Here is a 15,343-nt window from a genome sequence, read left to right on the forward strand (position 1 = left end):
TTTGGGAACTTCAAAAGCTCGACAAAAAGGTGGGTCAGTTTCACTTTTTTGCAAGTATGTTGAAGTTGGGGAGGTAGTATATCATAGTTCTAAGTCAACCATGGCTGGCTGAGCTAGAAATGCATTTTCGAGTTTGCTAAAAATACATTTGGCATATCATGTTATTCACCGATAATGATTTGGTTTAGCGTGACCGTGTTATGAGTTGTAGAAAAACTTGACGTTTTTTCGATTTCGTATGTTGCCCCTATAAGGATTTTCTAGATCCTGGTAAAACGAACATGTTATCACACCAAGAACGATTCGATTGAGCATGTAAAACATACATGTTATCACACTAAGAACGATTTGGTGGTGTACGCCGCAACGCGGCGCTGTATATAAAGCTAGTTATTATTATTATTATTATTATTATTATTATTATTATTATTATTATTATTCCTGGATAATTTCTTAATTTAATTATTTTAGTTAAAGGGAAAAAAAACTTATTTCAAGATATAATTTAGCATCTATGAAGAGTTTCTAATTTGATTATAACTAGGTTTTACCCCCGCCGCGTTGCAGCCGGGGTTTACAATTTAAGGCACAACGTATACAATGTTAGATTGAAGGGTCACGCGTGTAAATAACATCAAACATTAACCATGTAAAGCCTATTACAACACAAATTTTTAAAAACATCAGTAAACTTGAATTGCACAAACGAAAAAACGACCTGCTAAGCTTTCACAGCCCAACCTGCTGGTAATTTGATCTGGAAAAAAACATGCTCTTCGCCTGTGCATTAATACCCAAAAATCAAAGCACCGTACAAAATTTCCAGAATCACCAACGTAAGAAGAAAAATTGGCAAACGAAAATTATCATAATAAAACTATGATGTAGATAGAAGTGAACAACCTTAAATCGGTTGCCAGAAAACGCAAAAACGTCGGAGAACACTAACTGGTGTTACTTTCTTGTTCTAGAGAGAGAGAGCGCGCACGCTTGTTGTGAGATGTGGAATGAGAGAACAAAACAACACCACCATAACAAACCAATCACATATACAAAACAAACATTATGCACATGATATAACTTGTAATGCAACATTATATTGCAAATTTATATTATAACACCACCATAACAAACCAATCACATATAAAAAACCAACATTATGCACATGGTACAACTTGTAATGCAACATTATGTTGCAAATTTATATTATATAAATATTATATAAATGTAATTCACAACTGAGGCAGTTTCTAGTTGAAAACACATGATCAATGGTAGACTTTGAAGCATAATTTCATAAGTTCAACAAGCAATTCATAACCAAATACTTCATCCGTCTCATTAAAAGTGTCATATTTTGAATTTTCAAAGTCTTTATTTATAAACTTTGACTTTAATTATATATTTTTTGTGTTATATAAAGCTTGATGAAAATTAACCCGATAAAAACCCTTGTAAAACCAATGTTTTAAAAACCGGTATTTAAATCAAACCGGATTAGGCTAAAAAATTGTTCAACCGGTTGAACCAGGTTGTACCGAGCGGTTCAACCGGGTTGACTAGTTAATCCAAAAATGCATGATTACATATTAAAAGACGATCTAAAAATAAATCCATAATAAAAAAAATCCAAAAGATAATCGAAAGTCATTCAATTTTCAAACAAGCTTTTTTAAATGAAAGTGTACGATATGTTTAAGCCATTTGAGTGTTGAATATATCAACTATTTTCGTTTCATACAATATTAAATAAGAACTTTTAGTTACGAATAATCATAATATATAAAAAAATACGTAAGATAAGTAACATATATAATAAAAATAAGTAACAACCCAAACTAAAATAACCCTGGGCCGGTACCCGTATTACGTTTCAAACCGGTATACCGGATTTTACCGCCGGTACAAACCTTATGCCGTTTCACTTATTTACCGGGGTGTTTCGTACCGGATTTACATCTGAAAACGGTAATACCGGTATAACCGGCCGGTATTTACCGGTTTTTAAAACATTGTGTAAAACACAATCAAATCATATAACTTTCATCAAGTATTATCTAACACAAACAAAATTATTTAAGGTCAAAATTTATAGATAAAGACTTTGAAAATTTAAAATAGGACACTTTTAGTGGGGACGGAAGTAGTAACAAACAAAAAACTAAGGGTATGTGTTGGGTTGAAACTGAACCGAACCCAACGAAACAAAACCTGAGTTCACCCTCAAAATTAAGACAGAGAACGGAATCGTATAAGGTTAATCGGTCTGGTCTTAGGTCGGTCCTAAATCAAATATCCAGGTTACTTGGCCCCACCCGAATCCGGCTTAGCCATAGCCCCCTGGGTTACCCAAACCAAAATTTGTTATAACGTGAACCTGAATTATCAAATTAAATGACTTATTTTATTATATTTGACCGGAAATTCAATACCCTTAGGGGCTGTTTGGTAGCCTCTGAATGGTTATTAAGAGGCTACCTCTTAATGGAACCATTAAGAATTTTACCAATGAGAAGGTAGAAGAATGTGACATGTGATGATTTACCATTCAGAGGTTACTTCTTAACCATTCAGACTTGAGGTTACCTCTTATTTATTCAGAGGTTTTAAACCATTAAGAGGTAGCATCTGAATGGTCATTAAGAGGCTACCAAACAACCCCTTACTTTTGAAAAATTATAACTGAAAAAAATTAGCTCATTCCATGTATTCTTTTTTTTAATGGTGACTTTCTTTTTTGAGTGACTCAATGTTACACCGCCTAAACGGTGGCCATATGCAAAATCTGCCTAGACTACGTTGTCTTAATCGGGCCCACGCTGGGTTGGTCAGACTTGGTTCGAGACATAGATGAAGATTAATGAAGCAAAGAATATTAGTGAAATTTTAAATGCAATATGTCAATTAAATACTCACAGCGAAAAGCAATTTTGATAGTCTTGGACAAGAACAAAAATAAAACCGCCAATCCGCCATACTACAAGATAGCATCAAGAGTTTCTCTCCTTTTTTTAACGGTCTATAGAATTAATCACAAGCACTCTTGGGGTACTCATTGTCATTGGACCAAACGGAGTATTTCGAGAGTAACGTGAGTCCACCACCTATTCCGGAGAAAACCCGGTAACCCACCCGCCTGTAGGCACGACGGTGAAATTACCGGTCCCTTTGGCTCAAGGATCGAACCAAAGTTTCCCTATGTCTCTTATTATTGCCCACCAGTGGCTCACTCTGCACCAAGTGAAAGTCGAACTTACATCTTCTAAGAGAAATGTAAACCTTCGATCACTTGATCTAGAGATCATTGACAATAGTTTTTCTCTTACACGCACTTTCCTTAAATAAATCATCTACTTATATAAATATTAAGTATACCAAATTATGTAAAGAGTAAATACTTAATGGTTTTCTGTTAGTACCAAATGGTTAATATTTAGTAATTGTGTAGGGTTAGTGGTTGAATTGATAAATTTCAAATCCTTCGTCCCTTCAATGTCACATAAGAATTTGCCACCAAAGTTGTACTATAGTGGCACATGCACATTTGTCACACAGTGATATAAAATATTAAGTATGCAAATTTAGGTAAAGAGTAAATACTTAATGTTTTTTTTATAAATACCAAATGGTTAATATTCCTAGTGGGTTGAATTGATAAATTCATCCCTTCAATGTCACACAAGAATTTGCCACCAAAGTTAATGGCACACTGGCTCATACACGTTTGTCAAAAATGATATATATTTAAGTGGTCATAATCAATATTATTGAGAGGAATTGGTATTTGTTAACATCTAGGGAATTTTCATTATGTTATGACAATTTTGCAAGCATTGTAGTTATCAAAATATTGTCCTAAGCACCCTTTTACTCTTGGATTTTTTCCCTGCAGGCCACAATTTAATATAAAACTTCAAAAATGGCCCCACACGCTAAACCAAAGGAAAGAGTTCTTCACTCTTTTATCATCTTCTCCTTTCTCAATTGTCTTTCAATTTCAAAAGAAATCCTCTTCAAAATTTAATCACAAACTAAGCATGTCTGTAAGTTACTTCTTGATTCTAATCAAATTATAATCTTGATTTGGTTCATTTACGTTTATAAATATTTGTTTAGTTTAACTATAACTTAATATTTCGAATTTTTGAATATATGTTACAACAACAGCAACGATCACATATCCCGAAGTTTGGGAGTTGGGATGCTGATAACGTCCCCTACACGGCCTACTTTGAAAATGCACGAAAAGATAAAGGCACTGGTGTGATGATCAATCCAAACGACCCGGAACAGAATCCAGAAGCTTTTATGAAATATGGAGAAAATGATGGCATCAATTTCGATGAGAAAAATATGAACAGTGATCAGAGTTCAAACTCAAGCAACCAACAAAGTTACAAGTCGGATCGAAGAAAGAGTATTAACGCAAGAGACAAGAGGAGCAATTTTTCTCCGCCTTCACCTTCCCCCGGACCGAATAGGCCAAGATATGGATATAATCCGGCTGATGATATTGTTGTAAGTATGAATTTATTTTACAACATATAGACACTTTTGAATCTTGAACGTGTTGGTGGTTACGTGCTCCTTATATAAAAAGGCAAATAAAAATTAAAGAGGATCAATTGTATTTATTAGATTTGTCGCTTTTTGGTTGATGTATATTTCATACTTAATAAAGAAACTGGTCAAATGAGTCAAGTGTCACTTAAAGCGTAAATTGTTATTGTAATGTTATAATTTTCTTAATTATATTTACCGTGTTAACTATTATAAAGCCCATAGCCTAGTGATATAGTGATTGCCGCGTATAAAAATGGTGTGAGTTCAAATCATTGTATATGAAACCCTAAAAGAGAAAACGTTTACAAATAAATCCAACCTGACTCTTTTTAATTTACTTAGTAAGTAATTTGTTTTCGACCTAATACCCAACATGACACATGAGTTAAACATGACTCGTTTTTGTTGTAGTCGCATAGATCAGCATCGGTGCCAATGTTTGGGGCATGGGACGAAAAAGACCCGAAATCTGCCGAAGGTTTTACGGTCATCTTTCAGAAAGTCAAAGAGGAAAAACACATTGCAGCGACCAACTTCCCACCAATCCCTCAACAGTCTTCATATAATCTCAACAATCCAAAAAGGGAGACAAGAAAAGCCAAGGTATGTTTCTCATTTTCACATTTATTTTCCTTTTAACTTGTTTTCAAGAAAATAGGCCGATTCGCTGTTTGGCAACTTCTGAATGGTTAAGTGCTAAACCATTAAGAGGTCTGAACCGTTAAGAGCCAGTATAATGCTTAACCGTTCAGAGGCAAATGTCTGACCAATTCAGATTGGAGGTCTTAACCATTTAGACTGAGTATAATACTTAACTATTCAGAGGCAAATGTCTGAACCATTCAGACATCTGCACGTGAAACAAACAAACCATTAAGCGTTGAATCAGTAAGAGGTCTGAACCATTAAGAGTCTCATTAAGAGGTAAACAAACAGCTCAGTTTGTGTTTTATTGATCGAGTATTAAAATAGTAAAATAATAAAATATAAGATGAGAAAAAACTGTCAAATGAATCGATGAATGATCTTAAAATTAAAAGATACAAATGTTAACCTGGCTGTCACAATTTTTTTAACTAAACTTGATTTTGTATTCAAGGCGTTACTCTATATGTATCTTTAATATGAAATTTGAGTGTAGTTGTATCTTATACATGATATTATATTAATTTTGCAGAAATGGTGTTGCTTTTAAGAATACACTCGATGTGAAGGAGTTGCGGGTTGACATCAAGAATGTATGGACAATCTTATTGTTTAGTTTACCTATCATGTTTTATAGTTCCAAAATATTTATATTCGAACCAAATTTACAATGGATTGTAGTATTTTTATTTCTATATTGAAAGCAAGTATTCATTAAATATACTTGAGGAATGATAATTATAGTGTGTAAAAAAAGTCCAAGTGATTGTAACTATAAGTATAGATATAATCGTATGAATATTGAGACATATACTGTCTGTCAATATATTCGTCTGGTCAAGACATATGATCAAACAAATTCATGGAGAGTGTGAAGATGCCAATCTCTCAGCTATGTACAACAAACAAATCTCGCATCACTTTATATCGAACGCTAAACCTTAGGCTACACGGTATGGGGGACGTCCCCACATCATCGAGGACCGGCGACGGTCTATACACCATGCCGCCCCCAAAGCGTCCCGGCCTCTCCGTCTGTTCCTTGCTGTTGGAGACGGTCCAAAAAAGTGGGGCCCTCATTTAATATTTGACCGTTAAAATAAAAAATTTTTTTTCCATATTTTGAATAATTACAAGTCAGATTTTTAAAATATATATATTTACCTTCCATTTTCACTTTCAATCACCAAATTAACCCCAAAATTTCATCTCTTTCTCACATAATTTTTATAAACCTTCTTCCACTATTTTATAAACCTTCTTCCACTATAAACCTTCTTACACTTTTTCATGGATCCGTTCAACAACCCGGACAACCCGAACACTCCGAACAACCCGAATACTCCCAACAATCCGACCCAACCTAATGCTTTCTCGGTTCCGGGATATTATCCGACGCTAGAACCGAACCAATTCTCGCAATATTCATCGAACGCGTTTGCTTCATTCCAACACTCGCCAAACCAATTCGCTCAAATCTCCCAAAATCAAGCCCTTCAACAAATGATGATGCGGGGTGCTTGGAACTTCCCACCCATCCAACCTCAACCGATCCCCACACCACCCGTTCAACCTCAACCGATCCCGGCCCAATCCGAACCCGAAGACGATGTGGAGATTGTTCCCGAAACCCAACCGCCTAAAGGGAAAGGAAAACGAAACAAAGGCAAGCAAGTGGTGGGTGATCAACCGTCGAAACCGAAGGCGACTAAGTGGACACCAATCGAAGAAGAAGCCTTAGCCAAGGCTTTCATTGGCACTGACAACCCGACAAAAGGTTCGTAATTTTTTTAAAGTTTACATTTTTTAAAGTTTAAATTTTTAAAAGTTTAAATTTTTTTTTCTTAGCCGACAGTTTGTTATTTTTTAAAAGTTTTTTTTTTTTTTTTGTTAACAGTTGGTTTTTAGGTGTTTTAATTTTTTTTTGTTAAAGTTTTTTTTTTGTTTATTATTATGTTAACACTTTATATATTTTGTTTGTTTTTTATAGGTAATAACCAATCGGGTGAGGGGTTTTGGTCCAAGGTATTGGCCAAGTTTCTCGCCTTGATGGACCAAGGCCCGTATCGAGATCTCGACTCGGTTTCCTCAAAGTGGCGGAAAATGAACTCGTCCATCAATAGGTTTTGCGAGGAATATAATAAATTATATACAAGTGACCGTCGTAGCGGGTGGAACGACGAGGATGTGTTCAAAATGGCGTTGGAAAAGTATAAGGACAAGAATGGTACCAACTTTCCTCACGTTCGCGCGTGGATGGTTGTAAAAGACGAACCAAAATATAGGCCTATTCCCAACGAGGTGGCGATGGCGAAACGCCAAAAAACATCGGAAACGGGTAGTTTTACTGTTTTAGCGTCGGTGGATCGGACGCGAGGTGTCACATAAACTTAAATGATGACACCGACTATGACGAAGACGAGTACAACGTACGTGAACCGGAGCGTCCAACGGGCCGAGACAAAACAAAGAAGGAGCGGGCCAAGGGAAAAGAAAAGGAAAAGGTGGACCCGAACATGGTTGAGTTTATGGAACACCTAAAAATGTACAACGACATCACGGCCCAAAAGACGAAGGCGAAGGAGCGGGGCATCGAAGAAAAAAGTCGTGCATCGGAAGAAAAGTTACGCGAGAAGGTCCGATTGGCGAATGAGAAAATCCGAATTTCCGATGAAAAAATTCGGCTCAAGGAATGGGAAATAATGACGATGAATGTCGAGGACGAACCCGAGCCGAAACGTTCGATGTTGAAAAAATTACAACACGACATCATGAAAAAACATCAAATTATTTAACTCTATGTTTATTTTTATTAAGTCTTTGGTTTTTTTTTTTAAGTTTATGTTTTTTTTTATGTTTATGTAATGTGGGTTTAATATTAATGAAAATATTTTGTTAGTATATTTGTTAAATGTTAAAAAAATAGAATACTAAAAAAAATAAAAAAAAAAACATAAAAAGTGGTGGAGGACTATGACTAGGACCATCCTACCATGCCCTCTAGTTTTGGAGGATGGACCATCTTAGGGAGGAATGTGACGTGGCGCCTACGTGGCGGATCATCCTCCAAGGATGGTCCATCACCATACCTTGTAGTCTTATAGCTATAGAATAAAGTCAAAAATCGTTATCCTCTTCCTTGCATCGACGATCTTTTTTACTAACTCCAAGGCGTAACGTGTTTCTCCAAAATCGATCTTCGTTCCGGTTATCATTAACTCCGAGTTCGTGGTCATGCCTTTCGGTTTGACCAATGCACCTGCGGTCTTCATGGATTTGATGAACCGTGTGTGTAAACTATACTTGGACCGTTTTGTGATCGTATTTATAGACGATATCCTTATCTATTCCAAAACCCAAGCCGAACACGAGCGACACGTGCGTCTAATCCTAGAGATGGACTGATTCCTAGTTCTATTTTTAAAAAGCAGAAACCCAGACGCTTTTATACTATTTTTTATGTCTTTGATACGTACCCGCAATGTATATATGGATCTCATTCATATAACTCCATGTGAACAGCACATGTTATTTAATTGTCATGTTTTATTATTTTAGTATTTGTTTTGCAATTCGTAGTACTAGTTAATGATCCATGATCTTAAGATAGAGGAGTAGTGGGTATCCACGATCCCCTCATTCCATGCATAGTCATTATTTGGTTTCATGTAATTCCTATTTAAGTGGTTTTGTTTTGATAATGAGATATGCAGAAGTAATTATCTAAAAGTTTCATCTATTTTCTAATCTGGATTCCCCCTATTTTCTTTAGGCCAAGCGATTATCGCCTATTTTCTTTAGGCCAATCGATTATCGGTTGGAACCACATCAGTCTTCAACTTTCCAATCCTTGTTCGAGAAAAAGAAAACCTTGTCACACCTCGCTTTCCAAATGCACCAACATCCTAAAATAATAATACCATGAACCAGCTTCCTCATTTGCTCTCCAGCACCAATGAAATTCTGGAACTCCAAGAGATCCCTGACTGAGAAAGCAACAATATTAGGAGTCTTGCACCAGTCGCTCACCCAGCACCATATTTCGGTTGCTACCACACAACCCGTAAAATGTGGTCCGAGTTCTCCACTTCATTGCCGCAGAAAACACACCCAGATGAGTTAACATCAATGTTATTTTTTTGCAGAGCCTCCACAGTGGGTAACCTCCACAGTGGGTAACCTCTCCATCTCAGCTCTCCAAACGAAAATATTACATTTTTTCGGTATCCAACGACACCACTCCATAACATAGTTAGAGCTTAAGTCCACCGAATCTTGTAGGATCTTCTTTATAGCCTTCACCGAAAAACCATTTGAGCCATTTCCTTGCCACATCCAAGAATCATTATTATCGGATATCTCGACTTCCTTAAGCCAACCCGATGTCGTGCAAACCAATTTAGGTCCTAGGAGTCTAGGACCATGACCAGTGATCCGTTTTTAGGGGTTGGTTTAGGTGACCCATCCAATTTTGGCCTTTTCAACCATTAGGGAAGCAATGGTTTTGGGCGGCTTATGGCTCTTCGGTTTTGTATCAACGTCCAACAATGGTGGGTGGTGGGGCCAACTTAATTTTTAAGTATAAAATTTCATAGGGAGATTTTAAGTATAAAATATTCATAGGGAGATATGTGGTTTTCGACATTTTTAGGTTTTCTCCTTATTAGGGGAGGTTTTGTGTTTTCGATATGTGTTTTTCTGATGTGACAACGGACCGAACACGTTTTTAGGTTTTCTTATTGTGGATGCTCTAAAACACTACGTTTAATACTCTACAGTTCTAAATTTATAACAAAAAAAATCACGTTTGAAAAAGAAGTTGATATCAATTTCTCTTTAAATTTCGACATAAAATGCCCAATTATTTTAAGTTGTCATACATTTGGCCAGGGGCGGATCTACCATTATACAAGGGGTAGCCTCCGCTACCGCTTGGTCGGAAAATTTTTGACGTTTTTAGTGTAAATTTTGGAAAAATTTGACGTTTTTTCGATTTCGTTACCGCCTATTTATAAAACGTTCCCGCTTGGTCGGAATTCTAGATCCGCCACTGCATTTGGCAGATATTAACCCGACATGTTTGGACTAAACACAACAAACCCATGAATTTCATGTTGTGTCATAAATTAACACATGCAATATAAAGACTTTGAAAAGCCATCGGGCAACATTTACAGACCTTTTTTAAAAGAATCCGAGTTCTTCAAAAGCAACGCTACAATGAAATACCCATATACTGCGTCTACCAAACTATATAAAAGGTCTGCTCCGTCCCGCCTGTCTGCAACTTATATGCACAAATAGTCAGCAAAGCCATGGACTGATCTGGAGACACTTTGGTACTTTTGATGATCAACATATAAGCTACACAGGTAAGGAGGCATCAGCATTTTGACTTTCGTCACAAGTCAACACAAGACCTTCTACATAGGTTGGGAGAAGACCGCAAGACCATCGACAGCCCGTTGACATGGGCTCGCCTGGCGGAACAATCATGAGCAGGTTATCATGCCGCCTCACCACGCCCATCACACTAACCGTGCTTCCTTCTTTGATGTACCTGTATGTATGTGTCATGCATGTCTCATTTAGAATCATAAAACCTAATATGAGATTGTGCTTTGGCTTTCTAGTTTTTGCCACCTATGGAGTTGTAAAATTACAATAAGCCCCTAGATCTACTCAAAATAATCTAACCCAATATATACAGGGGCATATTAGTCATTTTACATCAAGTTTTTTTTATTTTTTTGCCAAAATCGGCATAAACGAAGCCAAATTGATTTATTCATTTCTCATTTTACCTTTTGATAATGAGCTGCAACAAGCATAAACTTATGTTTTGTGGAACTTATTATCATAAAGTTATAGTTTGTCCCATAAATTATCCGATATTCGAGAAGCAGAATATGCTTATCTAAATATTTAAAATCGTGTTATTATACTCGGTTTTAAAACACAAATCCACACACCCTCTTTTTCCTCTTGATTTTTTATACCTAACAAAGTAACAGAATCTTCTGAACCAAATGCACAACAGTCAATAGTCAATGACGGCGGAAAAGGGCAAAAAAGTATTTTTAGGTTAAATAGTGTTTAATACAAATAAAATCTTATGATTTTAAAAGAAGCAAGTTACCCTTCTTTGAGGCGCATAAGTCGGTCATCACTCGAGAGGCTGCGGTCAGCAAGCCATTCCAAAAACCTTGGAGATAACTCACGCTTTTCTTTCGTTATATCAACAACCGTTGCTTCTTTAACAAACGGAGCTACTTTAGCCCCGTATCCGGCTTTCACTAGAGCCCTTAATCCCGATCGCATGTCTGATATGTAAAAATCAGCCACATATTTCTGCCAAACAAAATTTTCATTTTTAGCAATTTTATAAATGAAATGTAGCTTACTAAAAAACAGACCTCTGAATTGCTGCATCCCCAGGAGAAGCAACAATGGTTAGCAACAGGTGATTTCCCCCTACCGCGCTTGTGCTCGAACAGCTCTGTGGATACATACACACACCTCTCTACTTTTTGGAATGATGATTCAAGAGGAATGCTACCACATGTGACAATCTGCACCAAATTATTATTATTTTTTTTTATTTTTTTATGAACATAAACTGCGCATAATCTGTTCGATTAATGCATAGCATATCGAATAACTAAAAACTAGATCTCTTTATTTAGAGATTACAACGAAACGAATAATGGTAAATCTTACCAACTAATAATAGAGGTAATTGATTAATCATATAGATAAAACGTCAATAACTATCATGTTATTCGAAACCAGAGATACAATAATAACTTCTTGTTTAACTGCGAAGACCCCCCCCCCCCCCCCCCCACACACACCTAATATCTACTACTAAATTAACCTATTGTCCAATTTGTGGGACTCAAACCCGCACTACTTTGGTGGGGATAAACACCTTGTGCCACTAGCCCAAGAGGCTATCGGTAGAGATGCACAAATCGGGTTCAAACCGGTTCAGGTTGGTCAACGAAAGTCAAAACCGGGTGAGTTTCAAACCAGTTCGGGTTGGTCAACAAAAGTCAAAACCGGGTGAGTTTCAACCCGGTTTGGGTTTTTTTATCGCTTTTAAGCATTTTTTACCAGTTTGGTTCGGCTTTTGGCTGGTCAGAAACCTTTGGGTTGTATCGCTTCCAAACCGGTCTCGGTTCTGGTTCAAAAACCAGCTTTTTGTCATCTCTAGCCATCGCATACAACGATAACTAACAAATAATAACTGTAACAGATAATAAACTCGGTTATCACTATCAAAACCGAAAACAAAATAATCAAATTACCCCAGTAATCTTGACAAATTGACCATCAACAGCACCTCTAAGTTCATCATCAGGGTACTTTCGTAAATACCCCAACAACCCCCTCTTCTTAAACACACAATTCCACAATATCACCACAATAACCGGCACCAAAACCGCTGCAGCCACCACCACAACCACCACCTTCTTCACCACCACCGTCAACACCGCCCCCACAACCAATCCCATAACCGCCATAACCAACAACACCCACATTAACTTCCTCGAAACCCTAAACCCTAACCTTAGATCATCATACCCTAACGTCGTTACAGACGGCCCGTACACCGTCTTCCCTGACGATGTTTCCGGACCCATCTGACCCGACCCGCTTTCGCCGCTCATTCCAAGGCTCCCGGAGGTGATTAACCCGGTTGGTTGAAGCGCTATCACCCGACCCGACCCGGAATGGTTAGGAGTCGGGTCGGATCCGGAAGTCCTGCAGGATCTGGTAAGAACTGGTGGCGGGTGGTCACCGGAGTGGTTGGCATCGGCGCCGGTGACGTTGTCGGGTGACCCGATTGTGGGGTGGTGGTGATCGGGTCGACCCGAGACGTAGAGTCCGTTTCTGAGCTGGTGTGAAGGGACTCTGGTTCCCATTTTTTTAAAAAAGATTAAACAATTAATGTGTGAGAAATTGCAGGAAGATTTGTGTTAGTGTGTGAAAATTGGAGAAATGAGTTTGTCGAGTGTAGTGGAAGAGTGAGTGTGTATGGAAGTTGATAGGCTATGGTTACTTGTACTGTACAAGTGAATAATGCGCTAAAACATTGTTGCGGAATAAAAGTTAAGAAAACGAGTTTTGAGGGTGGGAAAGGGAATGGGTTTTTGAGATCCACAAGTTGAGGGTTTTCAAAGTTGTGGGTGAATCTTGTGGCCCGACTCCGATGGTTTAGTTTAAGGATAAGCATTTGAGATCTGGTATCGGTACCGAACTGTACCAGTATATTTGGTATCGGTACGGTACCAGTATTTATAGATAAAACACTGGTAAATACCGATACCAGTATTTTTTCCGTTTTTCGGTACCGAATGAGTACCGTACTCATCCCTAGTTTACTTTCAGTGTCATATTTGAAAATTGTAATTGTATTTGTAAATGGTGTGTATGCATCAATAACCACTAAAGTCGTTCGTGAGCTACTGTATATGGGTTTAAACGAGTCAAGACAAGTCCGCACACGATTAGGCTCGAGCTCAAGCTTGTTTAAGTTATAAAAGCTAAAGCTTGACTCGTGGGTAGTTTTTTAAGTTAGAGCATAAGTCGGCGGACTTGATTCATTTATAGTTTGTTAATCAATTTATACTATTTATAATTATTTTTATTTCTTTATAAATTTACATATATACACACACATATAAGTTATATATTTTATTTTTATAAATAAGTATATATTTAATATGTTAATTAAAAACTATATGAAGAATGGGTTCGTTTAGGCTCGCAGACCGGCTCGATCTCGATAAGTGAAGGTTGGGCTCGTTTACTAAACAAACTTTGTTTTTAGGCTGGGTTCAGACTCGGGCTCGTTTCCGCTATACTGGATATTCGATTGCTAAATACCCAAGTCGAAGCCAGATAAAGCGAGCTCAAAGCCTAAAATAAGCTTTGTTTAATAGATGAGCCCGAGTTTTACTTGTCATTCTCGAGCTAGCTTGTGAAATTAAACGAGTCTATTATTATATAATTTTTGTAAAAAATATTAAAAAATATATCCATTTAATAATTATTATTATTATGAACAAAACTATGACAAAAATAAGTATTTTTTGATAAACTATACATAAAAGTTAATTACCTACACATACAAAAACCAAATGGGGGAATAGTGCCAGGCAGTTGTCTGGCACTCCCCCATTGGACCAACACGTTTTATTGTTTTATATTCGTTCTAAAATTACGGTTTCGTCCTTAATTTAAAATATTTTTTCGGTTTTGCCCCCACTTCAAAATAAAATTATGTTTTTGTCCCTCGCTCAAAATTACGATTTTGCCCTCCGTTCAAAATTATGATTTCATCCCCATATTACAATGGCAAATTGGAAATAAATAATCCCAACTCACTGTTATTGGCCAATAATAATCTCAACTCATTTAATCACCAATAATAATCCGAACTTTTCACTTTAGTTTGTAAAATGATCCCAGTTAAAAAAACACTAACTTGGTTAAAAAAATGCTGATGTGGAGTGACATGTGTGTTCCAACGTGGCAGTTTAATTAAAAATGAAAGCCAACTCATTTAATCACCTATAACATTACCCATCTGTGTATAAATCATTTCACCCCCAATTTCTTCAAAACCCTAATTCGTTCAGTCTATCCCCAATGAGCTCAAACCCTAATTGATCAAATTAAGTCGATCCCCAATGAGCTCAAACTCTTCATCTTCATCTCCTTCAATTCGTTCACAAAACCCCAAAATTTTTAGACTTGGCACCGATGGTAATGTTTATTGTAACCATGAATTGCTTGCAATTCGTAGGGTGGCTGGAAATCGAAGCTCAAGGCATGGTGAAGAGTTTTACGGATGCCCTCTATGGCCTATAAGTTATTGAATTTGATTGGCAATCTGATTTCATCACTTTCTCGTAATTTAATAGGTTGTTTTTAATGGCATGTTCATTTCAGAGATCTAATTGTAAATTCTTTGTGTGGAAACAAGAGGTGGATGATGTATTAGCAAGGGAATGCAACTGTGGGGTGTTAGAAGAAGAAAATCGGAGATTAAGAAAGTCTTCAAAGAAAGCATGTTTTTTGGCAGTTGTCTGTATTGCATTATCAATGTATTGGTTATTTTGACATG

General features: G+C 36.9%; 3 protein-coding genes across 3 annotated transcripts; 2 read left to right on the forward strand and 1 right to left on the reverse strand.

Moving 5' to 3' along the window:
- Positions 1–3,945: 3,945 nt before the first annotated feature.
- Positions 3,946–5,946, forward strand: LOC110917097 (RPM1-interacting protein 4). Its single transcript, XM_022161715.2, has 4 exons — positions 3,946–4,043; positions 4,168–4,518; positions 4,975–5,166; positions 5,741–5,946. Exons 1-4 carry the CDS (start codon positions 4,038–4,040, stop codon positions 5,756–5,758), a joined length of 567 nt encoding a protein of 188 aa, XP_022017407.1. The 5' UTR covers positions 3,946–4,037; the 3' UTR covers positions 5,759–5,946.
- Positions 5,947–6,498: 552 nt separating this feature from the next.
- Positions 6,499–7,596, forward strand: LOC110919654. The gene is made up of 3 exons (XM_022163918.1): positions 6,499–6,985; positions 7,106–7,108; positions 7,199–7,596. The coding sequence occupies exons 1-3, from the start codon at positions 6,499–6,501 to the stop codon at positions 7,594–7,596; spliced, it is 888 nt and encodes a 295-aa protein (XP_022019610.1).
- Positions 7,597–10,294: 2,698 nt separating this feature from the next.
- On the reverse strand, positions 10,295–13,385 carry LOC110916034 (uncharacterized membrane protein At1g16860). The gene is made up of 4 exons (XM_022160786.2): positions 12,519–13,385; positions 11,625–11,780; positions 11,348–11,559; positions 10,295–10,768 (listed from the first exon to the last, which is right to left on the reverse strand). The coding sequence occupies exons 1-4, from the start codon at positions 13,134–13,136 to the stop codon at positions 10,573–10,575; spliced, it is 1,182 nt and encodes a 393-aa protein (XP_022016478.1). The 5' UTR covers positions 13,137–13,385; the 3' UTR covers positions 10,295–10,572.
- Between the last annotated feature and the right edge of the window lie 1,958 nt (positions 13,386–15,343).

The sequence above is a fragment of the Helianthus annuus genome, chromosome 16 (genome assembly GCF_002127325.2).
Source record: "Helianthus annuus cultivar XRQ/B chromosome 16, HanXRQr2.0-SUNRISE, whole genome shotgun sequence".
NCBI lineage: Eukaryota > Viridiplantae > Streptophyta > Magnoliopsida > Asterales > Asteraceae > Helianthus > Helianthus annuus.